Genomic DNA, 17,710 nt, shown 5'->3' on the forward strand with positions numbered 1-17,710 from the left:
ACGCCAGCTATCATAAAGGCGATTGAAGAAAGTGGCAATGATGATAAAAACATTGAGCTTGCTTCGGAGGTGATACAAGAACCACGGGAGCGTGAGCGTCGTGAACGTGAGCGAGAGCGTCGTGAATGTAAGAGTGAGCGTAAGCGTGAAGAACGCGAGAATGAACGGAAGCGTGAGCTTCAAGAACTTACTCTTAGGCGTGAGCGTCAAGAACGTGAAATTGAACGCGAACGTGAGTATCAGGAACGTAAGCGTGAGCGTGACCAAAAGTATGAGAGAGGGAAGGCAGCATTGTTAAAAGAGATAGAGTATTGTGATCAGTTAATGGCACAGAGACAACGGCTGTCTGAAAATTCTGTAGGTAGTGCAGAGCACAGGAATGAGCAAGTATCTCGCGCATTTTCGCCAAAATCCGACGAGAAGAGTAGTGCCTGTGAGATTGGCTGCACATTCATAGGTAAAGGAAAAAGACTAGCTGCTAACGATGCCTTAGTGGCAACAGAGGCCGTTAAAGGCCAGAGTGAGAGCGACAAGGTGCTGTGCCAACAGATGACTGTTGAGACAGCTAGGCCAGCTGCGAACAAATTGGCACAGTTACCGCGCGTGTGCGTCGCTTGTAATGTTAGCGAAGTTGCTAGTAAAGAAAAGGGTACTGTTGACCCGACAGACACGAGCACCCATGTCGAGCCCGATAGGCGTGCCGAAGTGATGTGCGAGCTGGACGATGCAGTTGAGAGTAGTTCTCGGGATGGCGAGCTCCGTAGTTCACGAGAGAACAACTGCATTGTTCAGGGATCGGTGCAGCTCTCCGCCAGTCTAGATAGTCCTCAACTCCTACAGCGCTCGGCAGATGTAGATAATACCGCTGGCGCCACAACACGGTGATGGCTCATTTCCTACGAGTCTTTTTTCTTTATTGTTGCTCTTAGCCTTTTTTTTCCTTCCTCCGTGTTTTCGAAGCCACGCCCAATGAGGACCATGGCGATGCCAAGCCGTTCACAAATCGCGGCTGGTGCATTAGGCCTTCAGCACTGGCGCGGCGGAGTGCGTCAGCCATAGAAAGAAAGAGATAAAGAAAGAAAGAAAGAAAGAAAGAAAGAAAGAAAGAAAGAAAGAAAGAAAGAAAGAAAGAAAGAAAGAAAGAAAGAAAGAAGCACTCGGACAAGATATGAGATCAAGACTGACGATCAACTAACGTCTTGCTCAACTTGAGAAAAGGGGAGAGGAGGCTTACTCGAAAGTCCTATGCGACAAGTTCTCTGCCTCTTATTAGGAGCCCGTTGAATGTTTTTTATTTATTAAAGTACTGGCGAGGAAATCCTTACATGTGGAGACCATAAACGCGCATACGCAGACAGTAATCGTAGGTGGTTTATCGGTAAACTTGCAAAAAAAAGAAAACAGCACTGTCTGAGCTTACCGGTCTCTCTGGTTGGTGGGTGCCGAGCCTGTAGCGGATGCCTTCGTCCAGGAGCTTGCCTTGGAAGAACGAGTAGTTTGTCGCCTTCCACCTGCGAGAGGTCGAGAACAGCCAGGTCACTTTGCGCCGTCGCGTTCGCTCTGGTAATCATGCGGCGCAAGTAACGTGCGAAAGGGGATCGTGGTTCAGAGCGCATGCGCGCACTCGCTGCCGGTGCCATGGTGTAACGTGTGGCACCCGCTGGCTCCTCCGCTTTACCGCTGTACCGGTGTTCAAAACAACTTTGAGGGCATAGTGCCATCGGGGACTTTAACGGCGAACATTAGGAATAGCTTTAGGGGTATGTCTCGTCAACCCACATGCTATAGTAGAGTATTTATGCCGTCGAAGTAACACTCAGCGCGCCAGACTTGTTAAACACGGACAGAATAGAAAAGTAATACAACAAAATCGCTGAACTGGCAACTAAGCTTACGTTGAAAAGAAAACGGGAGAACGTATATCCATAGACCTGCCAGTCAAATGATCGTGGCACATGCGCAAAGCAACACTCACAGCCTCTCTGCAGCTAGGTATCCAAGAGACAATCAAACAGGAAAGAAATGATCCGTGTTCTCTTGCGCACGTGCCGGGACCATTTTATTCGTATGTGTATGAATTATATCTTTCGTTTTTCTTTTTTTTCTTTTCTCAACAAGCTTAGTTCGGAGTTCAGCACTTGTGGCATCTTTCTTTTCTCTGTCCGTGTTTAACCTTGTCGTGCTGAGTAATAATTACTTCAACGATGAACATCGACCAGGTAGCCCAACTAACCATTCTGCGCCATGCAGAAAATTTATGTTTCTGTCACGATAAAAAAAATAAAATTACATTTTTTTTACTATTTCAATTTAGCCCATTAAGGACTACTACTACAGGCACAGGACCGATAACCGGTGGATCATTAGAGTTACAGAATGGGTTCCAAAAGAAGGGAAGCGTAATTGATGATGGCGGACGATTAGGTGGGGTTGATGAAATTAAGAAATCTGCAGGTAAAGACAAGGGTAATTGGAGATCGCAAGGAGAGGCCTTCGTCCCGGAGTGGACATAAAGATAGGCTGATTACGACGATTATGATTATGATGAACTCTACAGGCATCCTTTGCGGCAGCAGTGGCGTAGTCAAAGTTCTCGTACCACTACTATCCCTCCAACCCCAACGTATCTCGGTACGTATCAGAAAGAATGCCTTACTTTAGAGACCATTTGACTTCTTTAAGCTACTTGCAAGTTATATCCCAACCACAGACAGTTTTACCTTTAACTTCGGGACTTTCTTTGCCAACTTTTTTTTTCATGCAGTGTTTGCAGTTACGTGAAATTGATCGATAAGCCTGAAATATAAACCTGAAACATGGGCAATATGGCCGCCGGTGTTTCGAGCGACGTTGTGGCGATTCCTTTTAGGCAAACGTTGCTGCGTCACAAGCATGTTGCTGTACGGAGCTGAAGGCGGTTTGCTACGTGAGACGCCGTGAACAACGGGGTTCGAGTGACGGCACGCTGTAACAGTGCCGTGCCAAGTGACAGCGCTGACGGATATGACTCTCGGAGGATGGGCGGTATCGACAAGCTGTCATTCGTCAAGCGAGGCCTAATTGTTTTCTTTCGTTTGAAGTGACTTTGGCCGGCACCGGGAGGCGCCAATAGACGCTGGCAACGAACGAAGTTCTCATAAGCTCACACAGGGAAGCGCATAAGCTAGCAATTAAACTTTGTTGCATTTTTTTTCCGAGGGTAACATCATAGCAAAGCCTCGTAACGCTCAACTGTCTGTCTTTCTGCTACATTTTAAAAATACATTGTCTTTAGGCCACAGTAAGACAGATGCTGTACCGACACGCGTATAGGACCTTCCATACTAATTATGGTTTTTGCCTCCCTTGATGATCTCTTGCGTACATCTGTCGAAGCTGATTATAACACACTTTGGAAAGAAGGAAAGAACTCATCCACAGTCATTGCAGTGCAGTGATAGGTGCATCGCTGTGACTGTGAATTAGGAACTCAATTTAGAGTTGTTGGTGTAGATTAATCGTGGCGTCAAACAGAACACAATAAAAAGTAGACGGCCAATGGCGCCACATACTCGCAATTGAGTTGCGAATAGTGCAACTCAACTGCAACCCAATTAGCAACTCAATCAGCAACTCGATTTCGCTACTCGCTGTAAAGTTGTTCAACTCGGTTGCACCTCACAGCGTTCCGCTTGGCGCCTAAACCTCGGTGTGTAGATTGACAGACCTCGTAAAAACGGGCATACTTTGGTCTTTTGGTCTGTCCATCTTTCGCCGCGCCTACAACAAATTATCTTGTCGCGCGCAAAACTTGAGACATCGTTTTATCTGACGTCGCCTGCAAGCGCCCACCCTTGTCCAAGTCGGTTCGTGGTGCACTATGAAAAACATAAGAACGGAGGCTGCTTATCGCGTGGTTGAAATTCTAAAAGACCGGCGCTTACACGAAGTACACTGAAAGAGCGGCACACGTATACATACACGAGTGGCATGCATTCGAGCTGGTTCCTATCCGCGCAACCAACTCGGTTTGTAGCGGTGCGGAGCCCGCTGGAGATTGGTGTCAAAAGAAGAAAGCCTGCACCGGCCGAACGTGCTAGCTGCTCCGAGAGCAGTCGGAGTAGCCAGTGATCGCGTTTCTGGGGGATCTCAGCGGCCCGCTCAGGTTAAAGGTACGGGAGCGCATCCGAAGGCTCCCTGCTGGAGCGCGGCGCTCCGAATGAACCGGGCTGATGCGTCCCGAGCGCTCGATTTGCACCAAACGAATGCAAAACGCACCACGTAGAGCGCTCTATAGAGCGCTCCAAAGCGACCACTCGAATGTTTCGTTAGGCTCAAGAAGACGGTGCAACCGACCGTGCGAGTGCGAGGGCGAGCAGGCATGGCACGGGCGAAAAAGTTGAAGGCGAAGTGGGGCTCACCCGAAGTTGCCCTCGTTGATCTGCCTGATCAGCTCCGGCCTGTTGATGCACACCCGGTCTTCGCACTGGAGCTGGGCGTGGCGGTCCGACACTCTGCGGCAGGTGCTGTCGAACAGGAAGAACGGCGAGCGCAAATCATGGACGAGTGGAATTGAAAGTGCGGCTTATAGGCCGTGGGTCTTTCGACCTCACTTATCTTTGTGAACGATTGCGCAGTGTAACATGCCTTTTATACAATTGAAATACTTGCCTTCCCTTTTCTTTGCCCGAAATGGTTGCTTTGTCCCTCGATTACGATGCGATACGATTGTATATATAACGAGCTCGACGAGTTCAAAAGCAATAGTTTTCAACGACCATTGAGAGATAACACAGGTGTTATCGTCATGATGTCTATATCACCTTCAATGCGGATTTCGTCAAGCGCTCTCCCATTGCGCCTGATTTACCTAATCGGACTTGGAGTCACAGGATTGCTTGCAAATTTCATAGACTAATAGAACAATCTAGTCCTGTACCATTCTTGGGCAATTGTCCATTGAAACCCATGCCCCCCCCCCCCCCCCCCCAAGAATCTCATCTGGTGAAAGACAAAGAAAGGTAAAAAATGAAAACGTATGTTTTTAGCCGATAGCACAATTGAACGTAAGCTGATTCTAAATAGAGATGGGAGAGAGAGAGAAAGCCGTTTATTGAAACGGCAGAGAATTCTCCTGGCGTGTGTAATGTCGCCCACATGCTACTTGCATAGAAGAGGGATTGAAAGGCCCTGAGAGAAAGAGGGCGGAAGACAAAGAAAAAAAAGACAATTGTGAGAGAGAAAAGGTAGACTTAGTATTTACACATGTTCCCTCTGTTTCATTCAAAAGAAGGCGATGTGAAAATTAAGTTTCTTCCTTCTAATGTGTATATAAAACAATTTCTGAAAGCTTGCCAAGCAAACCAATATCTTGAAGGTCAGCAAACAGCAAGCTTAAAGCCAACCACTGCTTCGAAAGACAAGGCGTAGGACCTCATGTGATTCTAAGCGTTAGTGGTGCCTGACTAATTTTGTCCACTTTGTTTTCACGTGACTTTCTTTCACTTATATAGGCTGGGCATTCTAACAGGAAACGCTCTATTGTTTCTGTGCCACCACAATTGTTGCAGTACAGTGATTGGTAGATTGCCCAAGTCGGCACAAGTAACTTCACAAATGCAGCGTTCAGGCGAAGACGATGATACTGTTTTCTTGGCACCGGGGAAGTTTAGGCGTAGTTATCGATCCCTATCCCGGGTCTATCGAGTGAAGGAATGTACGCTGGGGTACATGTTGGGTCCAGGCGCGCTTCTTTTCCACACAAGCATGACTTTTTGTCATCGCCGATGCGTCACTTTTTTGTATAACACATCTTTACGTATTTCTTGTACTCAAGAGCCCCTGCGGGCTGTTTCATCCGTCATCTCATTTCCGTGAAGACCGCAATGTCCTGGAAACCACTGGAATGCAATGAAGTGGCCAGCAGCGATTTTAAATACTTTTTTTATGAAATTACTTTCAAAGTGTTCGAGGAAATACAGGCTTCCATTACGTTCTAACAAGGCAACATATTTTACCTCATACACCCGACAAAAAGAGTTGAAGACGGAGCTTAAATTACATTTAACAGCGTCGCTATTGAAATACACGTTTTTATGATTATATTTCAGTGCAAAACTGACACATAATGCTCATCTAAAACCACCTTATCAGCGAGTTACCTAAGATCGCTGCTGTTCTCATTAGAATCTAAAATTTCATTCCATAATGTCTAAAACAATAACATTACCATGCTCTGTTTCTCTCACAGCCATATGCTTTAACTTATTGGTATGGAGAACGACTGCTAAAATAAATTGCAAGGGACTAATAGCTCTCCGAAAGGTATTATTCGCTTATGTATCAAGACTGATATGAAGACATACGAACCGTGCCATTGCTTTCCGCAGATAAAATGTTATATGAGCAATAACAATACTGATTCGGATCCATAAAGGCAACCAACATAGTCAACAAAAGTAGGACACCTGTCACGCTACCCACCATGCACGGCAGAGCACACAACATGCACGTTGAACACCAACAACACAAAACAGAAATTTCGATAGCAATATAGGAACTAAATAAATAAGTAAATAAGCAATATGGCCAGACACATATAGGAAAGTATTTACAGAATGGGTTAAAGAAATTTTCCATTAGGGTATTTTAGCGTCGTTGGTTTAGTGTTATATGTAATTTGCGATTACTGCAGTGAATCATCGAGTTACCTTGTTTCTGAGATTTTCTTGATGCATTGTTTGTTATTCCCACCTGCACGAAGCTAAGAGAAAGACTTTTTTTCTTTTATTTTAAAAGAATATATGCTATTGCATCTAACGTTTCAAAGCACTGTGTATGAAAATTCGTTCGTATAAGTTAACAGTAGCTTTACCTTTATACGGGGCATTCACGTGACGTCACTGTACGCCATTGCGCTTCACTGTTCACAGCTTCCACTGTGCTGAGGATAAGCGGATCGAGATAATGCACATCTTTTTGACGTGCTGGCTCAACAAAAAATGGCGCTCTCGATGACGTCAATGCACACCTCCTATGTGTTGATTTTAGCGTGCTCTTTCTAGCGCTGCATAACGCTGTAAAGTTGTAGTCGGGGGTAAATAAATAATAGAGAGTTTTCGCGTGTCTGGTATTCCGGCAAAGCTTAGTCGGATTTTCGGGTCGGCGGAGGTGTAAACGTTAGCGGCCGCGGAGTGGTGAGTGGCGTCACCACGCCGGCAGCTCACGTTTACGCCTCCGCCAACCCGGCAATGCGCATAAAGCCTTGCTGGAATACCAGGCACGCTAAAACTCTCTAAGTGGTTCTACCCGCGTGCTCACAACTGGCTCCAGGCTACTGTACGCGTACGGCGCTATGCAACGTTGTAACTCATCACAAGCTGCACGGAGGTCAAACTAGTGTTCATATCCGCACGAATATTTGTTGAGAGAAAACGAAGTCTCATTTTTCGCGTAGCATGAACCAGAAACTTCTGCAGAAGCCGAAGGGAGTGGGTGAGGGTACTCTTACCATCTGTTGCAGTCGACGTTGACCGTCTGGTTCTCGTAGTACCGCACACCGTCGACGATGCACTCTGCACAGTGAACAAGGCAATGTAATCGTACTGTGACGCGGACGCTGTGGCCGGTGAGATGAAACGTGGAAGAGATGTCTGACTTAAATCGGCCTCAAAAGTTTACGGACCATGCTATGAGACAAAAAGTTCAGTATTTACGTAGCCTGGACACGCACGCAACCAGATAAGCTCACAAACTGCTCGGAAGTTGAGCATTTCATTATATCGCATGGTGCAAAATTGGCGACGTTCTTGTCGAAAAAAAAATCCATATGTTCCCATAACCACCCTATTCAATAATCCCATATGAGGCATGTAACTACATATAAAAAGTCATATATGTTCGCATCTTCATAGTAGATTGTTAGACATAATATATATATATATATATATATATATATATATATATATATATATATATATATATATATATATATATATATATATATATCATATTATATTATATCATATCACAAGAAGCCAACAAACACTGACACCAAGGACAACATAGGGGAAATTACTTGTGGTTAATAAATGAAATAAAGAAATGATAAATATAATGGAAATTAAAGTAGATGAAAAAACAACTTGCCGCAGGCGGGAACCGAACCCACAATTGGTAGAGCATCGCACGCGAAATGCGAAGGTTGTGGGTTCGGTTCCCACCTGCGGCAAGTTGTTTTTTCAGCCACTTTAATTTCCATTATATTTATCATTTCTTTATTTCATTTATTAAGCACAAGTAATTTCTCCTATATTGTCCTTCGTGTCAGTGTTTGTTGGCTTCTTGTGATATGAGTATATATATATGACTTTGTTTGATGGGGACCCACTCTACTGTGAGCGCCTGAACTTGCTTGTCTGATGCGGCGTTGTTATCATCCCTGTTATAGTCGATAATAAAAAGCAGCCCTAAAACACTGCGCTCGTGTCGTAATTCTTACTCGTCTCTTGTGTATCGCGCTGTTCTTCGTCGATACTGAATACCAACTCGCCAAGAATCCTTGTACTCTTTAAATCGGTTCAGGCAGAAACATCCTTTAAAAAGTCCGTCATACCCGCCGCGATATCCTAGTGGCTGATAGCGTTGCTCTACTGAGCTTGAGGCCGAGGTCGCGACTGGCCGCATTTCAATGGAGGCGAAATGCGAAAATGCTCGTGCATTTAGAATAAAGTGCACGGCCAAAAAACGAAAACGAAAGCCCAGGTGGTCAAAATATTTCCGGAGTAGTAATCATGTCGTGGTTTTGAGCAAGAAAAAGCCCCAAGATTTTTCGCTTAGCTCCGTTCTCAACAGTTACTTATTAAAGAAGGAAATTACGAACCTATGAATTTCGCTCCAGAATGCCAGCGCCGGCACAGCGACGTGACGTCACTGTTGTCGCAATATATTTTTCGAATTTGAGTCGTTTTCTTTTTCCAAAAGAAGAGCTTTGCTTTGCAGCGCTACACTTTCTAGCCTTCCGGTGCTCAGAGCGGATATTCAATTTTGACTTCGGCAAGAGGGAGGGCAGACATTGTTGCGAAGTGTACCCACATTCGTAGTCGACGCGTAGGGAGGACGGTTGCGGTCGGACAGGGAGCCAGAACACGATAACGGGGTCACCAAAGGAACCCAGTGCTCGCTTATGCATAGTTGGTTTCCCTCGACAATTTCTAGGTCCCATTACTACCGATGGGCTGTCTCAAATCTTACTTCCTCTAATACAGCGGACTTCTCGTCCGATAATATACTTCGCCCGCCCGTGCCCTGTGGGCGTCGGAAGCAGACGGCGTGCGTACTTCCGGTTGCAACGGCCGCAGTCGTCGGCTAATTGTCGTCTGCTGCACCGCGATAAAAAAAAAAAAGAAACACCACGAGCGACGTGGCTGTTGGCAACGAGAGCGGCTCGGGCACGTGGGGCGACCATGAGAACGGAACAACGCACCCTGCAAGGCGCGCGCGATAGGCTTCGAGCGGGCACCACGGCAGAGTGTCTCATTCATTACGGGCTTCCGCCCTCTCGTCCTACAAGTCTGCTTCGCTGCAAATGCGCCTCGCACTGGCAAGCTAGCTGTTTTAATCCATTGACAAGAACTGCAAGGCACCACGTCACAGCAGCATGTACATGCCACTTCGTTCACTCGCTTATGCAATGACAAGAGTATAACTGAAATATACGGCGACAAGAGAAGGAGCGCAAACGCAAGCAAAAACACACTGAAATGTCGGTGACGCGGATCCAGCTACCGGAAGAACACTTACTTCGAGATGACCATGTATTCTCATGGAAAAAACACGAGCCACCAGTAAACGCAATCTCTTCCTCTTCCGTGAGTTGGATGAAGGGAATCAGCCAATCGAAAGGTTCGATCGAGTGAGCAAGAAGAGCACGAAAAAAAGCAATCATCGACGCACCTGAAGGCACTCAGATGGAAGGCGACTCAGAAAACACAGATTCTGCTTTTCCATCCTTGAGGACCATCGACGTCTTAAAGTCAGGACTGGCAGTTTATGATGCAGGCCACTTTCGTACGACATTAACTTTTCGCTCGCTTTATCCCGCGAGAGAAGCCTAATTTCCCATTAGGCGCACCAAGAACATCTGCACATTTCGCCAACTTTTCTCCGTGCACCCTACTCACCCAAACTGAGTACGCGACCCTGTCGCACGAGGCGACTCTCTGTGCGCGTTCAACAGTGTTGGTGCCTCATAAATCGAGCGAGCTCCCTGCTGTGCTCGGTGTCATGATTCGAGGTGCTACGGGGGTCAGTCGTCAGTGGTAGATGCACTTCACTGCTGCCAGCGGTTAGGTTTGGTGCGACATTGAAAATCGTAAGTTCGACAAAGTGGACGACGAACAACGCGGAATCAGAATTATTTATTGCTGTCTTGTAGCAGCATTAGACCTTGGTCACTATACGAGTCGCTTTGTTCGGTAATGCCCACACAGTCTATGAACTGACTCCATTTCGAAGGTTGACAGTACTTTGACGTGGAAATGCAATCTCGTTCGTGTATGCGGACTTAAACAGCAAGTTTGCGTGGATCACAGTTTTTCCGGTACCTTGCCAAACAGTGCCCTGGCCATAAACGGGATATACATTCGTGTATTCATTTACGTACCTCACAGGCTCCCCGGTTGCAGTATTAGGTGAGGGGGGAACGCATATTAGTTACAAGAGGAACAACAGCTACCTCATGCAACACTCAACGAAACAAAAACAGAAAAACTAGCAAGGCTTGCGCAAGCTGACGCTAAACCAAATAAAATGAAAAGAAATGAAAACCGGGTGCCACGTTAAAAAATCTCAAACGAAACAGTGGTAGTCGTTCGTCGTTCTCCATGACAAAACGACGAACAAACAAGGATATCCTTTCGCTAAACGGCTTTCAAAAGAGCACACAGACAGACTGCTCTCAGCGCGCCGCGAAACCTTTCGATGACGTAACCGAAGCGACGTGTGCGGTTACATCTGCCTCAATGTCATCGGTTGTATTGTCTGCTGTCATCTCGACAGACGGTATGGTGCGTCAACCTTATGTGCGTGTTATGTTACGTTGCGACGACTATCATTCGCTTCTGGTTTAACGTGAGAACGCTTGTGCCGAAGCGTTCCAAGGGCGCTGTTCTCGAATAAGCATGCTTGCATATAGCTTTCCTTTGTATTTTTTTTTTCAGTAGATCGCCTGATTAAGTACACGAGAGAACAAAGAATGGGTACATCCTGGGCTACTGACGTGGCACTACCTGCAGAGTCTGCAAGATTGATTAGCATGTGAATGAGATGTTTAGCATTATAATCAGATGATTAGCAGTGAATTAGATGTACTGTCTCACCTGTACATGCTGTGTTTTTATGCTATACAATTTTCTTTTATTTTAGAAATACCTATGAGCGCAGCGAACGTGGCGTTCTTACAGAAGGGCTCCTAGGGAAGAGGTACATATTTTTGCACTAATAACGTGAATTTCAGAAGACTAATTAACAGAAAATTTTCAATTATTTTTTATAGCATTGGAGGCAGTCCCACCGTCGCGCTGTATTGGCTGTTGGCAGTTTAGCCATTCTATGGCTTCGTCAGCATCCAGCTTTAAGAGGAAGTATGATGGGCGCGGTCCAACAGCAGGTGCAGACCATAAACCGCGCCCACCTCATAACTGATTGATGCTGTGACGAGTATAATTTAGATAACCTTTTTTCCTTCTTTTTTTTACAGTGAAGTTGTTAGCGTCTAGTTGGTCGACATCTTTCGCGGCGTCGTCCCCACGAAAAAAAAAATAACGAAAAGCTTTAGCGATTGAAGCGAAAAGTGTATACATTCTTTTGGTATCGCGCATACAACATACAGCGCAGCATTCCTTCCAATAGGGAACAAGCATTCGAACCACATAATTGATGATAAGGCACTCCTGACAACAATGCGAAGCATATAGCGCTGGCTTCTCGCAAACGTTTCACGGTAAAGATTACTGCTGCGCAAGCTGTCGCGGCGACGCTAGCTTGCGAAGTCAGTAGTGACGTCACTAGCCTTTCATATAGAGAAGAATCAGCCTAGCAACTGATTTCACGGTTGTTGCAGCAACGCTATGCGTGGGCAACGCATAGTTAGGAGTTCCTACAAGCAGCGTGAATACAAGGAGCGGCAAAAGGAAAAGAAACGACAATACGACCAGCGGTGACGAGCTGTCAAAATTACCGTTACTACCATTAGTCTAGAGCAATAAAGCATCGCATAACCCTCTTATCAGCTGTAGTGGTGGTTTTCAACAGCTGCGCTGGGCATCCACTTTCACAGGGCCTGGATGGCGAGTCAATTTCTTTTTTTCTATTTGCTTTGCACTGAATCGATACAATATGTTATTTCTTCTAGAATTTTGTCAGTTAATTCCAGTTTGAAGCTGTGTCATGCGGTTCCTTTTTGTGAAAACCATTCAGCATAACGAAAAGTGGTTTACTTCAGAAGACCTTAGTTCACTCGAGTGCCAGGGACATCAGATAGAGCATATTGTACAGTTCAGAAACATATTTCAAGATTATATATATAATTTCGCTCTCCAATCGTGGAAATTGGGCATATTCGTGGCTAGAAAAAACTTGGGTAGCAAAAACGTCGTCGTCGTCGTTGTTGTTGTTTCTTTTACACTTTCTGGCCTTTTCCAAAACAATGCAGTCTGTTCAGCCTTTTATGCGTGGCACTTCGGCAACACTTGCTTATCATGCATGACTTTGCACGCATCACTTCCCTTTCGCGGGAGGCATAGGCTTACCTACACAAAATTCATAGGCATGAGTGCACAATCTTACTTCTTTTGCACATAATCTTAATTTTGACGTAGCGCAAGCTTGTACTGCCAAGTAAAGTGAACGCGCCATGTTTTGTGGGTGCATATAGCAAAACTAGAAAGCGAAACGAATTTTATGTTTTCCGCACAGTGTTTATATGTCTTCCTCAAAGCGAAGTTCCCCTAATTTCCCGATATTTACCTCATCAAAACTCGCATAAGTGGAAGCTGCGCGAAAGTGAAGCGTTTTTACAGTATTATCTGGAATATATTTTGAGTACTTTGGATGCACTTCACAAGCGCTGATCCAGTCTCTGCTAAATATTCACACATATGATCCATAATAAAATTCGGAGCCGCAAAAGCAGGAACTAGACACGAGAGCACTTCTTTTTTTTTTTATTGAGCAAATTCTGCTCGCAGCAATCATTCGGCCGCCGCTGCCGCACATCTTACTCTGCGCCGACATACGCTTTGAAGTCCCGTGATCTAAAAGCCATCATTAGTCAGATTATTCCACCAGCTTCCCGAAGTTTGGTCAGCAGTTCAGCATCGGAATGATCCGGAGAACATCGGTCAGAACAATATGGCAGCTGCCATAATTACAAGCGTGAGAAGGGATACAAGGAGAAGTGAAGCTTGTTCTCGCTCGGCTATTATCTGTCGGCTAACTGACGACTCAAACGACCTTTCACTATTTTCCAGCGCAAATTCATTTACCTTTCTCTTTCTATTGTTAAAACTTAAGACCTTCGCCAGAGCACTTGAGCCTTTATTTACCTCTAGCATATGGATACTTCTGCATTGTAACAGAAGGTGTTCAATACTTTCTGGACTATTTACATGCGCTACATGCAGACGAATAGCCATCGGCAAATTTCCTTTTCGAGCAGATCATTCTGAGAATCACGCAGTCTCAAACCGCTTCGAGTTTAGTACTTTACATTATGATTAAACTTGTATCTCCTTCGCCTATTTATATCGTGCTGTTTTATGTGGTTGTGTAGCTTGCTTACCTCGATCCGTTGCCACTCTTTACTATACAGGCCCTTGTTCCCTCTCGGATTTTAGGTTTGAGGCACTTTGCTGCTGTCGACGCGTCCGTTAACGAAGTAATTACTGATTAGTTTCGTGGCACATATGGACATTTTATAAATTGTGAGCAAGCGTTTTTCGAAAGTTGCCTACGGATTTCCGTATTTTACTAACGCCTGCCCATCAGTATGCGAAAAACGAGTCCGTTGCCAAATGCGGGCGATCGCCGAGATTTCCCACGGCCGTTTGCGAGCATATTTTGTGGAAGCTTCTGCCGAAAATCTGGGCGCTGGTATTCGTAGTCGGCGAGTATATTATACGGAACGTAGTCTGTTGTTACAATATCTACTGTTTCTCCGTGGGACGGGTACAACCAAGATGCGCGTTTCTGAAAGACCACAATCATCGGCGTGTACTGCTCCACCTTGAATTTCAACCTTCAAGTTATATCACGAAAAGCAAAAAAAAGGCACCAAGAAAAACATACAGGGAATTACTTGTACTTAATAACTGAATTAAAGAAATGATAAATGAATGGCAATGAAAGTGGATGAAAAAACAACTTGTCGCAGGTAGGAAACGATCTCACGTTTTCGCATTACGCGTGCGATTCTCTAACCAATTGAGCTACCGCGGCTTGGTTTCCCCATCCACGTTCTTTGGGTATTTGTGTGTTAGTACTAGAACTAACCTTGGGAGTGCTAGCCAGCGCCACCACTCACTTTAGCGGCATATGTGGAACATCCTTTCTGCCGCAGGCGTCACGAGTACGTGATCTTTCTGGGCGAAGGCAACTGGTCAATAAACCCTCACATGCTAACTGAAAGCATCAATGTTGCCGTATTCGAGACCCAAGTTATGCAAGAACGAGAAGAAAGGGGGTTCGCTCGATTGGCTAGAGAATCGCACCCAGAGCAGCATGTAGGCAAACACATCTGCGCCGGCAAGCATCTCTGCTTTTAAATATATATAGAGATCTTCCGCACACTGATGGCATACTTTCTTTTTCCTGTATATTGTCAAGCTGCTGGTCGTGATCTCGGCGTTCCTCTGACGTGCGCTTGGACCCGTTCTTATTACCCCTCGGACTTCTTTGTCTGGAACCACTTCTGAGATTGCACCGGCTCGTGACTTGTGGTGCGTGTGAGACCCCACACTTTACGCTCGATTTCCAGCTTTCGATCCCTGTGCGTTCATGCAGTCTCTTCACGGGCTGCTGACCTTCGGACTGCAGTGCCTTTCAAGAAAGAAAAAAAAAGTTCTGCTCTTCTCCTGTGAACAGGTGGATTCTCGCGCTATGACTTTTTTTTTGTAATCTTTCTTTTCTTGTGACGCCGTCGCGTGCACTCATTTATCGCTTAGACTTATTGAGAGGTAGCGATATCTACGTGTACACATGCCCCCTTCTTCACGTGGCGTCCTTCGGGCTTTGGATTGCTCCCCTCCCCTCCCTGGCGATTTCTTTTTTTTATGTGACACTCGCAGTTTTCTCGCATTTAAGTTTGTTACATTCGAGACCTTCCATCCGTCTCAGAGCCTGTGCAGCCTCGTAGGCTATTTACTATGGCGTCGCCTCGCCCCCTCCCCCCCCTCCCGCCCCCTCGCTTCGACACAACGCGCTGACCTCAGCCAGTTCCACGGAGTGAATGCCCCGCTCCGTATGGGCTTCTTTCACTCGAGTCGCTGCCACAGCGCTCGCAGCCACGCACCAAGAAGCCATGTTCTCTGCCTCGCGTTATTGTGTTTACCTAAACTGTCGTCTGCGAGTTGAATTCGGCAATTTCCGGAAAAAAAAAACTAAATAAAGCTGCAAGACCGTTTCCCGTTTCCTAGCGGTTATGTTCCTTCCGTAAGTTTACCCTGCTTACGAGTTCATATCGGATGCAAAGGCGTTGATGAACCAAAGCTATCATCAATGCCGCCCTTTGAGTTTCTAATATTAACCCGTCGCACGAGTACTTTAATAAAAGCGAGCACGCAAAACCTGCTCCAAATTTGGCGTCTTGTGCGGCGTTCTACAAACCTGCCGGTGGTTTCCAAGCACAGCTGTGCTCACGTCGCTTGAAATCCACGTCCTGCTGGGGGCAGGGGCCAGGTAAGTATGAATGGATACATAACTTTCTTTGATTGCTGACAGAAAGATTTGACGTTCGCTCCGTTTGATATATATCCCACGAAGCATCCCCATAATTGTGGGTTATCTTTCTTGTAGGTCCGTGATATGCTTGGGTAGAGTGCCAACCTTCTTCTTCCTGTCTTTGCTTGCATTTTATCTCTCTCTTTCTCTGCCAATTTTTAATGGGACGAAATTTCCTAAACTCAGCTGATTTTGTCATAGTGTATGGAGTTAATTATTATTATCAGGTTAACGTTACTCTTTACTGTTTGCTAAAGAGGTTTCGATATTTTCGCCCAATAGTCAGTTTAAGTATAAGTGACTGTTTATTGCTGTAGCGCCACAGTGCCGCTGCTGACACGTGACATTTGAGAGCTTTAGATGTGGACGCCCAAAACCCTGTATGACCCAAAACCACAGGACGTGGCAAGGGTACGCGTAGCGAGAACAAAAAGAGCGCGAAGGGCCCACACTGGAATCCGCGCCCCTTAACGCTAGGGCGCTGTTGGGTACCGTATTCTAAAACTCTCCATTGATTAACCTGCCTTTACAGCTCTCGTAATGCCGTCGCGGTGACTTTTGGTGATAGAATTCTTAGAATTGGGCAGGGTATACTGTTACGTTGCCCCCCTGTTACATGTATTATTTGAGCACGGATGAACGCAGCTCCATATCTTCCCTTAGACGCGCACATTCGTATGTTACTCTTGTATTGCCTCCTATGGCCTTTGTATTTCGTCTGTCTAGTATTCGCAATAAGGTTACAGTCTCCAATGTCACGCAGCAAAAGTAAACGTATTCTTTTTATCGGCACACTTGGCGTTTACAGCAAAGATTCGGAAACTGCAGCTTTCCAGGGTGTGGAAAATGTATTTGTTTTCAAGGATGAAAGGAAAAGAGCTGCTCTTCACAAAAGGCGCGTAACTTCATTTACCCAAAGGGGAAAATAAAGTAGTGCCAAACAAGCAAGTAGCGGATATTGCCGATCAAATGCAATATCGATGACGATTGGCCATCGATGACGACCATGGTATGCCAGTTAATGACACTTGCGAAACAAATTGGGAGTTGAGAGCACCACCAGGAGGCGTGTGATTTCCGAACACATCGGCTGCAAGCCCTGCTAAACTATAGGGTAACTTGTTTACCCGAGAAGATGACGAAGCATCGTGGACATCATTTCTCCTAGGCGCTCGCTCTGCCGTGGAGCACGGCATGCTTTGGTTCTTTTCTGACGAAGAAAGTATGACTTATGTGGTGGATGACAGGAACATAGCACGATAATTTTTTTCTTTTTTTAAGCGAAGCTTTATTTGCCCGCTTTCCCGGGTTTGGTGTGGCTGCCTGTCAGCTGGGTCGGTCGCTCACCGAATCCATTTGTGAATCATAGGTTATATAAAAGTACCCCTTGTATTCTGACCATATACGCAGAACTCTCATCCGCGTAACCAAAAAAAAAAAGTGTGTTCCTGCATAAAACCTGAATATGTAACGTCGGCTCACAGGCGGTTCTAATTAAAGCACGCCGATCTGTTGACGGAATGGTGAAATTTGATTAACGAATTCCTCGATTTCTTTGATTTAGACATTGCACACTTTGATCTAGCCCTACGCGTGTGTCCATCCTTGGCCATCCCTGTTCCTCTAATAATGCTACCTAAAAACTGAATATATATATATATATATATATATATATATATATATATATATATATATATATATATATATATATATATATATTGATTGACATGCTTTA

General features: G+C 45.4%; 1 protein-coding gene across 2 annotated transcripts in view; it reads right to left on the reverse strand.

Annotated features, from left to right (window-relative positions):
• LOC139053469 (uncharacterized peptidase C1-like protein F26E4.3) overlaps window positions 1–17,710 on the reverse strand; it is a 46,895-nt gene that overhangs the window by 17,386 nt on the left and 11,799 nt on the right. For both annotated transcript variants that reach the window (XM_070530445.1, XM_070530446.1), the window contains exons 3-5: window positions 7,490–7,553; window positions 4,401–4,505; window positions 1,421–1,511 (exon numbers count right to left, since the gene is read on the reverse strand). In XM_070530445.1, the coding sequence (XP_070386546.1) occupies window positions 1,421–1,511; window positions 4,401–4,505; window positions 7,490–7,553 (260 nt within the window). The remainder of the gene's footprint in view (window positions 1–1,420; window positions 1,512–4,400; window positions 4,506–7,489; window positions 7,554–17,710) is intronic.

The sequence above is a fragment of the Dermacentor albipictus genome, unplaced genomic scaffold (genome assembly GCF_038994185.2).
Source record: "Dermacentor albipictus isolate Rhodes 1998 colony unplaced genomic scaffold, USDA_Dalb.pri_finalv2 scaffold_131, whole genome shotgun sequence".
NCBI lineage: Eukaryota > Metazoa > Arthropoda > Arachnida > Ixodida > Ixodidae > Dermacentor > Dermacentor albipictus.